At 37.9% G+C, this 16,609-nt stretch overlaps 1 protein-coding gene across 3 annotated transcripts in view; it reads right to left on the bottom strand.

Moving 5' to 3' along the window:
• SLC24A2 (solute carrier family 24 member 2) overlaps positions 1 to 16,609 on the bottom strand; it is a 110,195-nt gene that overhangs the window by 46,936 nt on the left and 46,650 nt on the right. For all 3 annotated transcript variants that reach the window (XM_038123921.1, XM_038123923.1, XM_038123922.1), the window contains exons 3-4: positions 7,555 to 7,593; positions 6,401 to 6,509 (exon numbers count right to left, since the gene is read on the bottom strand). In XM_038123921.1, the coding sequence (XP_037979849.1) occupies positions 6,401 to 6,509; positions 7,555 to 7,593 (148 nt within the window). The remainder of the gene's footprint in view (positions 1 to 6,400; positions 6,510 to 7,554; positions 7,594 to 16,609) is intronic.

Below are 16,609 nucleotides of genomic sequence, written 5' to 3'. Positions count from 1 at the left end.
ATGGTGCTAGGAAGTGGTGAGGCCACACTTTGAGTGCTGTGTCCAGGTCTGGCCCCTCAGTGTGGGAAGGATGTTGAGGCACTTGAGCACATCCAGAGGAGGGTAACGAGGCTGGTGAGGGCTTGGAACCAAGTCCTGTGAGGATCAACTGTGGGAGCTGGGGTGGTTAGCCTGGAGAAAAGGAGACTCAGAGGTGACCTTATCACTCTCTACAACCTCCTGAAAGGTGGTTGTAGTCAGTTGGGGGTTGTTCTCTTCTCCCAGGCAATCACTGACAGAATGAGAGGTCACAGCCTTAAGCTGTGCCAGGGGAAGTTTAGGTTAGATGTCAAAAAAGATTCTTCACTGAAAGCATGATTGGGCACTGAAATCATCTGCCCATGGAGATGTCGATGGAGGTATTTAAAATAGGCTGGAAGTGGCACTTGGTGCCATGGTTTAGTTGGTGAGGAGGTGTTAGGTGATAGGTTGGACTCTATTATCTCAAAGGTATTTTCCAACCTAGTTCATTCTGTGATTCTCTGATTTTGCTCTTCTGTGAAGTGCACTCAAGTCCTGCTGCATAACAGAATCAAAAAATAGTTAAGGTTGAAAAAGATTTCTGAGACCCATGTTCTGGTGATGAGTAAAGTGGAAGTGCTCAGGTTACTTCAGCCATGCAGGAGCTGAGCATTACCCATGAGTTGGCATAAGCTGAGTTGCCTGGCCCTACTTCTCTGAGGATATAGCAAATAAACAGCTTCAGGCCAAACAAGGTTTCCAATGGCACCAATGGCATTGGTGGTGCATTAACATGATGGTGCATCTCACCTAGGCCATGGGAAGAGTAAGAACATGAGTTTTTTGCAAAATGAGACAAAAGCTGGGAGGCTGCTGAGTAACCATCCAGGTAAAGGCTACCCAGCCTCTGCCAGATGTCTTTTGGGTGAGCTGACAGTTTCCATGATGTCTTAGAAAAGTACCCAAGCAAGAGCAAATGAAGCAGAACAGTTTGCAGTGAATGGAAAAGTTGGAAAATTCTTAAGACCAATATGTAGGAACACAACAGCATCTACCAACTCATTATACCATTATAAACAATTCACTACTATGTCAAAAACTTTGAGTATTCTTCTTTATTTTCCTGAGAAGTATGAACTGTATTTTTCTGTGTTCAGTGAAGGAAGTGACAGAATTGTAAGCTCAGCTTTATGTAACAGAAGGTAACTTCTCTCACCAATAACATGCACCATATTTATATCTTCAAAAAGAAAAAACAAAAAAGTGCAGCTTATAAGATAATTCATTTTCTGTGGAAGTACATCCTGTAGTTTTCCATTTAGGAAATAGGACTTGAGATGGGAATAGGAGAAAATTGCCAAAGATACCTACTTATCACTGGGGACTAAGCCATGTCAGAGATTTATATCACGCCCATTTTCATGCAGAGGATGTCATTTGCATATGAGTTACAGCCTTGTCACACAGAGCAAGAAAGTCAAAATCTAGCTAAATCCTCACTTGTGGGAGATGTTTTGCTGGCCTGTGGTACCTTATCAGTAGGCAGAATAGGGATGCTATGATAATGAAAAGATCTCATTCTTCCTGTATCTTGATAAAGCTGTGCAAGAAAAACAATGTAGCCTCAGATTGCACTAGTGCTCTAAATCCTCACTTTAGTGCTGATATCTTCCCTGTTCAACAGAGTACCTGTAGAAGCCGCCAGAGAGAAAGTGCTCCCTCCACACTTCTGAAGAAATCATCTTTACAGCAACCTACAGCTTATAGGGAGAAGGTAGGATTACTATTCATTGCACACTTTCATAAAAAATACTTACCATCTTATTCTTGCCCTGCTCCACTGCAAAACAACAGCCATCTTCTATTAAAAAATGTAGAGAGATCTTTGTAAAACCTACACTTTCATAACCCAGGAATATCCCTTTCAAAACTAGGACAACTACGTATCTGAGGTGCAGGACTCAGAAGAAAACAGCTACAAATGTTCAATGATTGTCATGATTTATGTTCAGGTTACTTGGATTTTGGATTGGGGCCTGACCAACACAGCAGGTCAGATGATGCCATCCTTATTCATACAGGTAATGTTGTTATGAACAGACCAGCTGGATTGCAAGACTAGCACTTAAGCAAAGCAAATATGGCATAGGATTTCCTGGGGATTAATGACTGGCTGAGAGTTGATGATAGCCAGAAACACAGGCAGTCATTAATCTTAATCCTCAGGAAATGATGTCTATCAAGGTCATTATTTTTCTGTAATAAGATAAAAGCAAACAAATACCTAATGTCATATAAATATTTATATTTTTAATGAATGATGATGTCTCAGCTGTAATGTAAAGTTCACGTCTCATTAACAAACATCCTACACATTCACCTGCTAGAGTGGCTGAACTTTTATCTTCTTATAAGCTTTATGCTGAGACCAAGATTTTGAAGGCGAGAAGCCTTCCTTGTCTAGACTGTTAAATCCACAGCATGACTGCACACCTGCCTGAATATGAAGAGCCAAATATCCAGCAGCTCCCACTGATCTCAGATATTACTCATCTGTCAGAGGTGGGCTGAACAACTTGCAAGCCTGCTGATTCTCTGGAGAGTTTGCAAGTTGGCTTTTACAAGACAGCCACAAGCCATACAAAGCCACATTTATGTGAAAAAGTAAAAAGAAGGACAGGTTCATAAGTGTGTAATAGTATATAGGGACTGCTCTTCTTATCCACAGTTTTGGAAAGCAAATCTTACTCTCTCATTTCATATCCTACTTGCAATCAAGTGCATTTTTAGTATGCTTTCAGTTGCAGGAGAGGTTGGTTCTGACTTCACAAATGAATTATTCAGAAGTAAATTTGATGAGCTGGTTTTCTATTAATACACTGAATGTTAATGCAGTAATAATGATGTGTAGGTCAAGCTGATCTTTAACAGTCACATGGCCTGTTTATACACTCCATACAGCTTTTGCTACCAAGAGGATGCAGATGGGACTTCTCTGTCACCCTTGCAAAATCCACGTAACTCCAAATGACAGTGCAGTATGCCTTCTAATTCCCCCATTTCCCTTGCAATTGTTCAAGGGAATGTAACAGTGAATTTCATTACTGACTTAAAGAGAAAGAAAAGCTAGATCTCTCAGCAGCATTGCAACAATTAGAAATGTAATTTCTAAAGGCAGTATTTGATCTAGAAGCCCTCAAGAGTCAAGCACAGAGAGCACACAGAGCTCCCAGACTGTAGCCAAACTTTGCCAGCCACCAAAAACACAGTTCACTTGGCTGTGACAGCCGCAGTGCTGCGTGTGTCTGATCAGGAAGCGATCTGACTAACGGACCCAGAAGTCCAGAAGGACAGACGGTGCTGAAGGAGCCATCTTATGGGAGAGGGCTGGAAGAAGGTGGGTGCAGGTGAATGAGATCCAGTATGAGAAAGGCCAAGAAATAAATGCTAGAGAAATGCAGAAAAAGGAAATGAGAGAAGAAGGAGGAAGATGTCAGGAGTATGCCCAAGTGCAGGGGCTGCCAGAATCCCTGTGTATATGGTAGCTTTGATAGACACCTTTCAAACTTTTTTTTTATTTGAGTGTGGCGCTTTTTAATGCTTTCATAAACTGTTCTTCTTCTGCAAATCCAACAATTTCAGTAAATGATGCAATGTTTTTGACCTATTGATCCAAGTCATCATCTGGCAGAAGTACTGCTGACTAAAGCAAGAATGAAAAATTTTTATAACATCTTTCTGCTATTCCTTTGAGAATGATCCATACTTGCATCAAATGATTAGGAAGAAACCCTTTAGCCTCACAGGTCATGCAGCAGGTCCATCATCATCCATGACATGAGTGCAGCAGAGCTAATTTTCTTGGCTTACGCAAAACTCAAAACTGTTGAGTTTTTTTGGTAGAGGAAAGGACACGTGAATTGGAGAGAGCCACATGGGCCAGAGGAGGCACCAGGTACTCCTTTACATTTCTACATCTCCCCAGATAACAGGTTTATAGAGCAAAGGACTGATTTCTCAAACACTTTTAAAAAATACTATTTCTTTCAATTTGTAATAATTAAATGCTATCAGCTTAAAAAAAATTACTTAGCTGGCATGGTAGAAGACTCTTTAAAATAAAGACGATGCACCAATTTGATTCTTCAATGTTGTTAATATAATGCACAGATTAAAACACAAAAAATGGGGAGAAATTTGGTCGGTAAAATTCATACAGATCCAAGTTAATAATTAATGTTGTATACAGTAGGGACCCACATCCATTTTCACACATAGTTTTTAAGTGAATGTAGGATTAAAATACCGTGACATCCAAATGTATTAATTAGCATTACCTGCCTCAACCTGACACAGTATTTACATAAAGTGAAATTTTTCTTTCATGGAAGTTTGCAGAATAAGCTGAATACAGAATAATTAATACAGACACTCAAAAGCTTAAAATCTCAGAAAGCAACATGAGTGTGTTCAGTGGAGACGTCCAGTACTCCTCCTGTCTGCCCTCCCAACTGCCTGCTGTGCAAAAGATCTTGAAAGCCGAGTCTGTGTACAAATGAGGTGGTGCTTCAGAAAAGGTTAATAATGTGTGACCAGAAACATGGATGCACTTTTCTCAGATTTTTCCTACAGTCGTAAGTCTGTTTATAAAAAGCTAAAACCAGAGTTTCATATGCAAAAACAAGTGATTGAATGAATTTCATTTTCATGCTCTCATGAACTAAAATTTGAATTCTGTAAAGTCAGCAAAAGCTTGAAATACTGGTTTCTTCATCTATACCAACTTATCTCTGCACATACATAGGCTATTTTCCAGCAGCTTTTTGGCCATTTCTTCACAGAAGTTTTGCATTGAAATACAGAGTTTACTGTAAATGCAAGAAGATTCTTTTTCCCCTTTGTAAATTTAACTCAGTGTGTTAGTTTTAATGAAAGGTCCAGATAATGAAATGGCTACTGCCTTGCACTTACTTGAAAGCTGGAATACATTTCTATTGGCAGTTTTTTAAAGAGTATTACTTCCAGGACAAATGTAAGACTTTGGAAAGGAAAAAAAAAATCTGTAAATAGTGAAGTACTACATGCGAAAAAACCCTGAAGAAGATGTTACTGGATTAATTTAAGTAAGATTGATGCCACGCAGACATCTCTATCAATCCCCAATCAATCCATTGTTTCAATCGTATCAATCGTTTTACTGACATAATGAAAACCAGAATTGAGTTACTTGACAAACTTAATTATAAGTAATACCTGTTTGTCAGAAATGTAGGGCTTTTGTCTCTCTCAAGATGAATTTCAGATTTCAAACCCCTTTTTCCTTCACTGTCATGAAGGGGGAAGCCTCTGGATCACACTACGCAGTGCAAGCTAACTACAGCAGAAAAGTACACAGGTCTGAACACTGAACAAGCTATGTATGAGTAACAAGTGAAATAAGCTTGAGCAACGGAAAAATACCTGAGAGATGATCTTATTCTCAATTTACATTAGGTTCAAATTGTGCTTCAGTCAACAATTCTAGCTTTCAAGTAGTCTTCAGTCTGTCATGTATGCTCATGTGAATTGCTATATATAGTTTTTGGTCACTGAAGTTTGAAAGTCTGTCAGTAATATTTTAGTTCTCTTTAGAACATCCCTATTCCTTCACCAGTGCTATTTCTCAAGACAACTATTACTGCAGCAGGAGAAGTCCTACAGACATACAGACATCAAATAACACATAGCATTGAATTTTTTTGGTTCTTCTACTAGAATCTGAGAGTCAGATCACTCCACAATTACAAAGCCAATATGGTTTTCCTGCCAGCTTCTCAGATCAAAGCAGTGGTCTTCTTGCTAATTTGTCAAAGAAGCAATAAATCACGCCACACTTGGATAAAGAAAGTGAACTGTTTATATACATGTAACACAGAGGTATGTTGGCTGCATTTTTATTAATGTCAGCATTAAACAACCTGAAGTCAAATCACAAGATTCTCATTCTTTTCTACAGTGCAAATGACAAATTATCCACCATTGTGACTTTTTTTTTTTAAATAAAACCAAAACCAGGGAAGAAAACAAACAAAAATCTTTATGAAAGTACAGGATGATACAGTTCGTGTAGCTTTTACATTGCTACTGAAGCCAGGAAAGAAGAGAATCAGTACTTATGCATTGACCAAGTGACCAGTTTTAGTTTTACTGTAATGAACACATTTTCTAAGTTGAAAGTCTTGGTGGGAGTATGTATTTCACACCATAAAAGTGCGTAACTCTCTCAGAAAATCCAGACACATTCAGAAAAGACTGATGAAAGCAAGAGAAATGCAAAAAACAGTTTCATGGAGAGAAAGGAAAAATAAAGCATTTTTTTGCTTTTGCATCAGGAAAGCAAAAAAAAAATTAATAGGCATACCTTCGGCAAGTGGGTCAAGTGTGTGAATCATGAGCTGGAAGATGCTGTTCCTCATTAGACTGTTGTGGAGAGATGCGGAGCTTCCTCCCCGCTGGAGACGTGGCTTGGTCTAGGGTAAAAAATATGGCAAAGAATTTAGGGTCTTTTTGTTTTTTGTGTGGAAAGATGTCTGAAACAATACGAATTAATCTCACACCTCACTGAACAATGAAACATTTTGCACTATCAACTATAGCAGGTTATGTTAACCTACAGACCTTATCACCCATTGCCATAACTATAGATAATTTCTCTGGAGGGGATGGATTGTTAGGACAGCCATTAGTCTCCCAGGACTCAGGAAAAAAACATGGCAAAAAGAATCCTTCTTTGTGAAAACTCATAAAGTGTTAAGAAAATGAAAACCTCATCCTTGCATCAGGAAGAATTAACGATTTCTTTCTTTGTAGAACTTTTTGCTTGAATCCCTGAAGTAAATTATAATTTTTATTACTTCAGTGTATTCCAAATATGCGTATGATCAAAACTATGGAGAAAAAGGGCAGACAGGAGTACTCTTTTTTAATGGCACTCCATCAGAAACATGCTCTTCGCTTTGGCTGGATCCACTGAAGTCTCATGGCAAGAGGAGATTGAAAGCCTGATAAGGCAGTACAGGCATCTACAGCAATGAATCTAACGTACAAGGGTCTTTTGCATACTTGTAATGAAATACAAAACATACTCTGAGATTCTGTTCCCTATGCAATTTTCTGGTACAATAATCAATGCACAGTATATATCTCACAGAGTAAGACTGTTTTGTGGCTGTTTGTTTCAATAAAAAGGATAGTGAGAGCCAACAGACTACTGACTAGAAAGACCCTGAAATCCAATTAGAGGGAAAAAACCAACACTGAAGAAAATAATATTTGGCAATAATACATGGATTAATCTTTGGTGTCATACCCATAAAAAGGGATAAATTATAGAAACCAATAAAAATTAATTTGCTGCTTTATGTTTGGAAATAAATTATTTAAACTCTGTAGCAGTATAGGAGGAGAAAGAAATCCCAGCAATTTAGAAAAATGTTGATGCACGGCAAACTAATGTAAGGCTTGTCTCACCACCCTCCTGAGACACAAATGCTCAGATGCACAATTGCTGCCTACCGTCAATGTTTGGTCATCCTTGTCTCCAGCATTAGGTGACTGCATGAATAGGAAAAAGAACAAAAACAAGTGTCAGATGGAGCACACAGGGAATGGAAAGGCAGTAGAACATCACACATGTCTGATCCTCTGAATTCTGTTGTGATAGATTTTTGAACCACTCAAGGCATCCTACTGATCAAGTAAATCAGTTTAAATTCACACTGCAATGTACAAGTGTCTTTTATTCTTGTCAGTTTCTTGGATAGGAACTGTTGTCATTTCGGGCCTGGCACAGCAGCTGGGCTGCAGATCACAATGTTCACTTCATACAAATTATCCAGGGACGAAAACTCCCTGTACAGGAACCAGTTTGAGAGAGTGAAGATAGAAGACCAAGGGCAACAAGAAACTCAGGACTGACCAACTGTTCCACAAAAAGCCTGAAAAGGAGTAACCTTTGTATTTTGCAGGAAGAGACCAGGCAAGGAAATGAAAAAATGTGTTTTAGTTTAACAACCCATTACAATTACCATTTAGCTCTGATTAAGGGCAAGCAGCATGGCACACACTGCCTTGCCATGAGGGGAAATTAGACTCTGAATGGGTCTTAAATTATTTTCTCCATCTCAAAGACTCTTTAGTGCCATGTAATACACAGAAAACAAATTACATCACTACAGTTCCATGGAACAATCTCTCCCATTCAGTGAAACACAGTTTTTGGACAGACATCAATAGTGATTTTTTGGGCATGCCTTTTGGGTTAACTAACTTTGAAGGTTAAGTGGAAGGCAAGCAGCCATGAACAAACACTGATGACAGAGCAAATCCTTTATGTTCCATAATAAATAGAAGAATAATGAGAACCAAACTCCTTGTCAAAAATGTACTGCTACAGCTCTAACTATGAACTCAAAGAAAAGATAATCAGACAACAAAAACATCTTTGTTCTAATAAAGGAACTAACTACCTCTCACCTCTAAAATAAATCGATCCTTGTATAAGAAAATAATAGGAAAAAAGTTTTATGCTCTATTGAAGAAAACTATCAAAAAGAACTTTGAAAGGAATAAAAAGAAAAGGAAACAAAAATACAAGCCTGTGTTCTAAAATATCATTTTAAAAGTAGATGAATCTAGAAAATGTTGGCTAATGTGTACATATATATGTTTATATATTATACACATTCATGTGTTTCAGATAGAAAAGTACAAAAATGAGCAAGTCCACAATTTATATATGAGTATTTTGAGGGACCTTCATGGAAAAAAAATCAATCTCACAGCAAAATTTGCAAGAAGACAAATGGACAAGCTGGGAAAAGCTTTTATTGTCTCCAAAAAAAAGCAGTTTGAGGTAGTTGAGTCCTAAGGATCAGTGGCTGTAGTTATAGAAGTGAAGTCTGTGATAGATGGATGAATGTGCAGAACTGGAACTTGATTAGAAGTTTAAAAAATGTATTATTTGGAACTTTGATTTTCTGAAGCTAGGAAATCAATTTTTTTATTTTTAATATTGAAAGATATAAGAATGTATAATTAAATAAACTAAGTAAATTGTACTTTCTACCTGACAAAGGTAAAAAGTACACTTTCTATCACTTTCTATCACTTTCAAAATGCCATGTTGAAGGAAACACTTCTCATTTATTTGAAAAAGAATGAGATGACACTAAATGAATGCATAAAAACAGCTAGTTGATAATTTGCACCACATAATTCAATTAGTAAAGGACAATTATATAAAAAAGAGAAAGAATACTGAAACACATTTTCCATATGCATTAAGGAAACAGAAGTGTGAAATAATTTAATTATTTGCCAATACAAACTGGGGCATACACCATGAAATGGATTTTTAAAATTATTTTTTCCACACATGATTAGACATGCAATTGTTTCTAACTTGCCAGTCAAGTTATATTCTAGCAGAAATATTCAGGACAATTTCAAAAACAGGAATGCAAACAATTGTTCAACATTCTGGTGATACTAAATGCTTATATTTCCTGGATTCTATCCTGGAGAAACAATAAAAAACCCAACTTTAAATAGTGTCTTAAACTGTGGCAGCAAAAAATTCAGTTGTGTTGCTGTTTACAGTATTGGATGGCATTTTGTCCAAACCAGGATGGAAAACTGAACTATTTTTCTGCTGCTCACAGCAAGTTTTGAACATGGTCTTTGCTATTTAGTTTTGGTATCATACACTTCATGGGAAAATATCTTAAAGTATCATTTTTCCCTTGCAGAAACATTGAGTATTCAGGCATTTTATGCCATCTTAATTTGAGGCAACACTTAAAAACTGGTCCAGTTGGTGGTGTTTCTTTGCACTGGGATCGAACACTGCATTCATGGACACATTCAACAATGATATTTAAAAGATAATACACAGTTTCTGTAAAGATAGGTATGTTCTTAAATCATGGCAACTGTTGCATGTTAGTACCCTTAGGATAAGAAAGAGATGAAGGTTCCATGTCTTATAAACTACAAATATTTCTGAAGATTTTACTAGTAAAAGTTATCTTTTGTAATTGCATCTTTTAATTTCTTTAAAACCACAAATTTATTATGATTCTGCAAAGTGAAAAAAAATGCCTTCTAGCATACCTTCTCGTTAAAATATTTGGGGCACAATCCATTATCCTGTTTTTATGAGAATTATAAAATCATTAATCATGAGACAGATCACTAATTTTTTTAGAGAATTCAATGGAGTAATTGTTAGCTTTCCATTCCCCATGGCAGGACATAAGAATTTGTCCATCCTCCTGCCGCCATCAATGATCATGTATTCAAGCTTGCTTCAGGTGAGCTAAAAGCCTTAAAACATTTTGTTTCAGGAAGGATGCATTAAAAATATCTACTTGCTATGGAGAAATGGTTTCTGGAATTCTTTTTATATGTCTCTCTTCCTCGGTGAACTAGGTTCATCAGTGACTGAGCCTGACAACTTTCTTGACTTGTTTGGGAACATATGTTGTTGAAAACCAGGCTTCTGAGAGGTGATGGCTCACTAAGTGCCTGGTGAGTCTCCCTTTGACATAAAGGGCATCATGACAGTCAAAGGAGGAGCAGAATCTATAAAAAGCCCTAGGTATTTGACACAGAGCACCCCTGTTAACAAAAGATGGCTAGTAACTAGAATCATCTGTTAGAGTGTGTAATCCACAACCAGAATCAGAAAGCTGACTGTCTGCAGCTCGAGCAGCTGTTGCCCTAATTGAAGCTTCCATGTTAAAGGTTCAGTAGCCAGAAACAATCAGTGAACTGGACTGTCCATTCTCTTCTCCTAACATGAGAAAAGCAAGTTGTCAAACAAAAGAAAGTAAACATGTAATGGGATTTCAACACCCTTTCTGCAGTGTGGGTTCACATATCTTTTCCGCTTGATAAATATTTTCCAAATGTAATAATGAAAAGCTGTTAAAATCAATCAATCAATCAATCAATCAATCAAGCTTTTTTTTGGAATAATGGCACTTAGTGATATTTGTTGGTTTACAGTGCAGTGCTGAATGCAATATGGTGTCTCCAATTATTGTATTATATGAGCCCAGACAGGAATTTGCATAATTGCATCAAGACGCTTTCTAGCCCAGGACTTTTGTTGCTCTCTCTTACGCCTGCTTTAAAAAGTGACATCTGGACACAGCAACTTTACAGCTGGCAGTGAGTCACCAGTTGTAAGTTCTCAAGTAAATTACAGAAGGTAAGTTTTGTTGGAGCATTTGTCTAGGATTGTCTAATCTCACACTTAAGGTCTGTAGGGTATTTTTAGACTGAACTGCCAAAAAATGAGAGAGATTTCAAAGCCAACCACTGAAGTCAATCTAGTTAACCTAAGACAGTTTAGTTAATTTCTAAAAACCAGTATCCTAAGGAGCGCTAGTAATTCACTTGGAATAGAACTGTTCTGCATTTATTTGAAATCATATGGTAAGTCAAGACATAACTAAAATCCTAGCAACAAATTCAGCTAGGCAGATTTCAGAAATAAGCCTAATAAGCTTAGAGAGGGAACCAAAAAATGAAGCTAACACTTTATCTAGTTCTCTTACTATATACATCTTTGAATTTTACCAAAATAGAATCGCTTAGAGCTCCTTTCCATGAATACTCCAAAACAATCCAAAGTTATAACCTTTGTCTATTTGATGGTTGGCTCAAAAGATCAAATCCTAGCGGTCTCAATACACTTACATTAAAATTCTAGGTATCCATGGAAATAAAAGTTGACCATCACCACCTGCAGAACCTCTGTGAGGTGCTGCAGTGGGGCCAGTACAACTTTAAACTAAAGGTGGCATGCCTCATTACCCTACTCTCTAGATTATTTCTGTAGAAAGGCTGTAAGCAGCTGCAAGGGAATACCTCTGTATTCAAGCTATAGTAAACTGATGGTAAAGATTTTAACTTCTATGTTACTGCTTAGACATCAGTATCTGAATCCAGACTGTGAATTAACACTGCATACAGGACCCTGGATCTTATTTAAAAAAGAGGAAGAAAAAGCTTTAGTAGCTATACTGTAGAAAAATACACTTAAGTTATTTTTTACTTTGCCTTCTTTCTTCTTTTCACCTTTCCCTTTCCTAAAAGTAAAATGAAACAGGGAGTTTTACCTAAAGAAGCAGATTTCTGTATTGTTGAAGAAAGTAAATATGATTCACAAAACAACATCCAAAATTAACCTGAGGTTGTAAAGTTGCGTCACTCATCAAAATGAAGAATTTATTAAATTAGAAGTTGAACTTCCAAAGACATTGACCTGGACCACCAAAATGGAATATCTGGCTACATTAATAACTGCTTGTTTAGAGGCATCAAGTGCGAAAGCTATAGCTCTGAAACAAGAAAAATGGCTTTGTAATTTCAGATCAGTTGTCTCTTTTATGCCAGTATATTCATGCAATTACCCAATGTGCATACACATAGTGAATCCTCATAAATGTTCAGGAGAGATGCATCTTACTTGATTTGAGCAGTGACAAATAGATGGTGTAAGCCATCAGTTGCTAAATCACACGCTAAAGTTAGGTCAACTGATTTAATTCCAGATATCTGTGCATCCCACTGTGTGAAATAAGGTTCTTCTAGTCAGACTGTATAACCAATTATATGGTATTTAGTTACTCATCATGTGTAAGGAAGAATCTGCCCCATGTCTCTTACCTTCTCTGAACTTGCTTAAAGTCAGGTATCTTTGGCTTAGGCTGGCAATGTAATGGCTCAAGCTTAAAGACTTCGTGAGTTTTTAATCACCTTAGTGTCAAAAGTAATTATGCAGTTTTAAGTTGTCCCTCTTATCCTCATTTCAAGACTTATTAATGAAGTCACCTTTTGCTATTTTTTGAGTCAAATAATTTAGCACCACAGTTCTGTATGTCTGTGTAACTTTCAGGAGGGCAGAAGAATCCTTAAATAAATAAATGAATAAATAAACAAAAAAAAATCTAAATCTAGGTACTTAGATTAGATACACATGCACAAAACATGTGTTCACAAGTGACAGTTTAAGTACTTCAGTATGGATTTATGTGGATAACTTTAAAATACATGGATTTAAAGTCTTTAATACGCTGCTACTTCATCAACAACATTACACGAGAAAGCATAAGTGAGTGCATAAGTTCTTGAAACTTAAGAAATTTTGGAAGTAAAATCCCCTAAAAAACAAGACGCAAAATGTAAGGAGGGGACTGTGAAGGTTTTAATCTGAACTGCAACTACACCATAGAGACCACTGACAGGAAATGCTTGCTCTTCAATTCTTGTAACTCAATCAGACATGAGTGGCTTAGTAAGAAGCCAGCAAAAAAATCATTTCCTGGTACTTCTCCTTGCCTAAATAAACAAAGGATCTGCTACAGATAATAGAGATTTCAGAGTTTGCCTTAGAACTGGTCACAATAATTCCCAGAGGGGAAATTGTTTCAACTGTGGCTGTTGCTACGCTGATTTGCAGCTCCTGAATAAATTTCACTGCAGTCAGTTGGCTGTATACTGCAGAGGATTCATCACATGGGCAAAAAGGCTGCAGTTTCACTGCCTTTCCACCTCTCACCCTGGAGATCCTGAAGGACAGCTCCCGCTGCAGAGAAGAAACCAACCTGCACCGCCCATAGGGAGGAAATGCTGAACCAACACATCCTCGGCTGCCCTCATAATGTCCCTATTCCACCAAGATCTGCTCACTTCTCTCATCTTATTTCACAGCTGCCTTTCCCCTCCAAATGACTTTTTTGTTACCAGGATCTCTGCCGACTTTATTGTCAGCTGGCAGAAATGCCTGACCAAGCTCTCCAGATAAGCAAATGTGTGAGGGGCATGTGCAATAGTGAATGATATTGGGAAAACTAGCTGAGTATTTCTAACAGTGGATGTTTCCCCCAGTGTTGGAAAGGGACAGAGACTAGAACAAAGAACACTGGCCAAAGGGAAAGTCTTGGCTACCCTGTGGGACTACCTTTACCATGAAACATTAATAACATTAAAAGTGGTCGAATTCACACATTAAAAAAAAAAAAAAAAAAAAAAAAGAGAGCAGGTCCAAAGGAAAGCATCACCAACACAGTTGGTATTGAGGTACAAACATTCCAAATAACTGTGTTGCAATCATCATCCCTGGGAACATGAGGGCAGCTATGGGCTGCAGGAATATGGCTATCAGTTTTACACCAGTGTAACAGGCAAAATCTAGCAGTCATTTTCTGTTCCTCCATGTCCTCATTTGTTAACTAGGAATAGAGACACTGTTTGTAAAGAACTTTTTTCTAATTGAGAGGGCTGATTGCTTTAGGGCGAGGTTACTGGGTATGACTGCCCTCTTAACTGTGCTCATTTGGGTTTTGTATCTCCTGCTGAGCACAACATAGAGGTTCATTTCAATAAGCTGCAAAGCAAATTTTCTTTGAGAGCTGCATCTCCAATAGCTATAGGTAAAGGATCAATATGTACCCCCTACAACATTTTGTTAGCTAACAAACATCTAAGATTTTAAAAATTTTTTTGCACTATTTATGTCTCTAACAAGTCTGAACCTAGATTAGGGTTTACAAGATTATATGAGAATTCATGTAATCAAAGCACACATAACACTCACACATCCCATAGGCTGTACAAGAGCTTTTTACATCCCATAGGATGTTAGACTAATCCCTCAATATTGGAACAAAATATTGTTCAAACAAATGAAAATATGATGGTTTAATTTTTTTTATTCACCCACTAACTGGATTATGTTACATGTTCTCAGTTTTCCCATGTGAAACTAGACATCACACCCAAGACAAAGCATTACTAAAAGAAAATATCTTAATTTTACCTATTTAAGTCAACAGTATTTCAGGCTCACTGTCCTCCTGACACTGAATACCATTTGCCTCTATATTAATCCTTCAGATAACCATTTTCAGCTTTTCCATCACTGCCTCTTAGGTCCTTCTTATCAAATGAAACATGGAAATGCTATCTAAGGGTTTGTCTTATATCTGGTGCAGGGGTAAGAAATGGTAGGGAGAAAATATTTTAGGAAAAAATAGAGAAGAAATTTTACAGAACCTGCAGATAAGAAACCAGCACTGTACTGCAAGTGTGCCTGATGGAGCTGTGGGCAGAAAAGCAAGTCAGATTTCCAAATTTCATCTACAACCACAAAAATAAAGAGTTTTCTTCAGATTAGGAGAAGAAAAAAGAGGACTACATTAGCTTCTGTCTTACTATGATTACACCTGTTTTTAACTATTTTTCTACAGTGCTCTGCTTGGCATTAAGATTTGTTGACTCTGAAATCAAGAGCATCCTTGTGTGCTGGGATTCTAGAGATCAACAGACATGCTCTGGACAATCTGCAGTATGCACGTGCCAGGTTACTTCAAACTCTTTTAGAGGTAAGAGGTGAAACTGAGGCAGAAAGATCTAAATGACACTGTTCTTCCTAAACAAAGGGTTACAACATTCAGACCTTAAATCAGACCTTCCCCATTTTGGCTCTCAGTGTCTGGTTCACTAGAGAAATTGTGTCCTTTATGACATAACCCAGGATAGACAGAAAGCCTTTGTGCTCACCCTCCTTCATCAGTGCTATTTCACACAGCCTTTCACACTACTCATTTGTCCCTACAACTATGAACCAGATGCCTGCAGGGAAATCATTGCCAGTGTCTCTGTTTCTCTTCCCTGCAAAGTCTGGTCCTCCCAAAACAGCTTCCAATTAATATTTAAGCTAAACATACAGCTCCAAGGATAATTCCCCTTGAGATGGAAGAGAATAAGGCATTTGGGAAAGCAGATGTGCTAGAGTTAGGAAGGACTTACATGGATGTAATAGGAGACCATCACTACTGGAAAGCAAGAGAGAGTTCATATGAAGTAGTGAGGTGCTACTGAGGTACAGCTCTTACCCATGTTTCACCCCTTTATCCCATTTACAGCCAATGGCAAAAGCATTTCTTTACCTGTAAGCTGCCAGATGAGCTTCACTGCAAAACATGAAGTTTCTCTGAGATTTTTGCTGAGAAATGCTATTTTGGACACCAGCCAAAATCAGAGCCTGCAAGGTCTTTCAATTAGCAAGAGAAGAGAAACTCACAGTAACTCCATCCATCTTTTATGTAATTCCATTCCACTATAATAAAAATCAAAGTCTGGTATCTCTAAGTCTGCAGTCTCTAACTGCAGAAGTCACAAGCACAAGATCATAGCTGTAAGTATCTTTTTAGCCATCAGTTACTCCCCAAATGCAGTCTGTCTCTGTCATAAAATCACAGAATCACAGAATATGCTGAATCGGAAGGCACCCACAAGGATCATCAAGCCCAACTTCTGCCTCAGCACAGGACAGCTCCAAGAGTCACATCTTGTGCCTGGGACCACTGTCTAAATGCTTCTTGAGCTCTGCCAGGCTGGTGCTGTGATCACCTCTCTGGGGAGCTGTTCCAGTGCCCAATCACCCTTGGGGTGAAGAACCTTTTCCAAACTAAACCTTCCCTGACACAGCTTGATGACATTCCCTCAGGTCCTGTCACTGGTCACCAGAGATGAGATCACTGCCTGGCCCTCTGCT

This window comes from Motacilla alba, chromosome Z (assembly GCF_015832195.1).
Source record: "Motacilla alba alba isolate MOTALB_02 chromosome Z, Motacilla_alba_V1.0_pri, whole genome shotgun sequence".
Taxonomy (NCBI): Eukaryota; Metazoa; Chordata; class Aves; order Passeriformes; family Motacillidae; genus Motacilla; species Motacilla alba.
The sequence above is the reverse complement of the archived record's forward strand: the minus strand, read 5'-3'. Positions and strand labels throughout refer to the sequence as shown.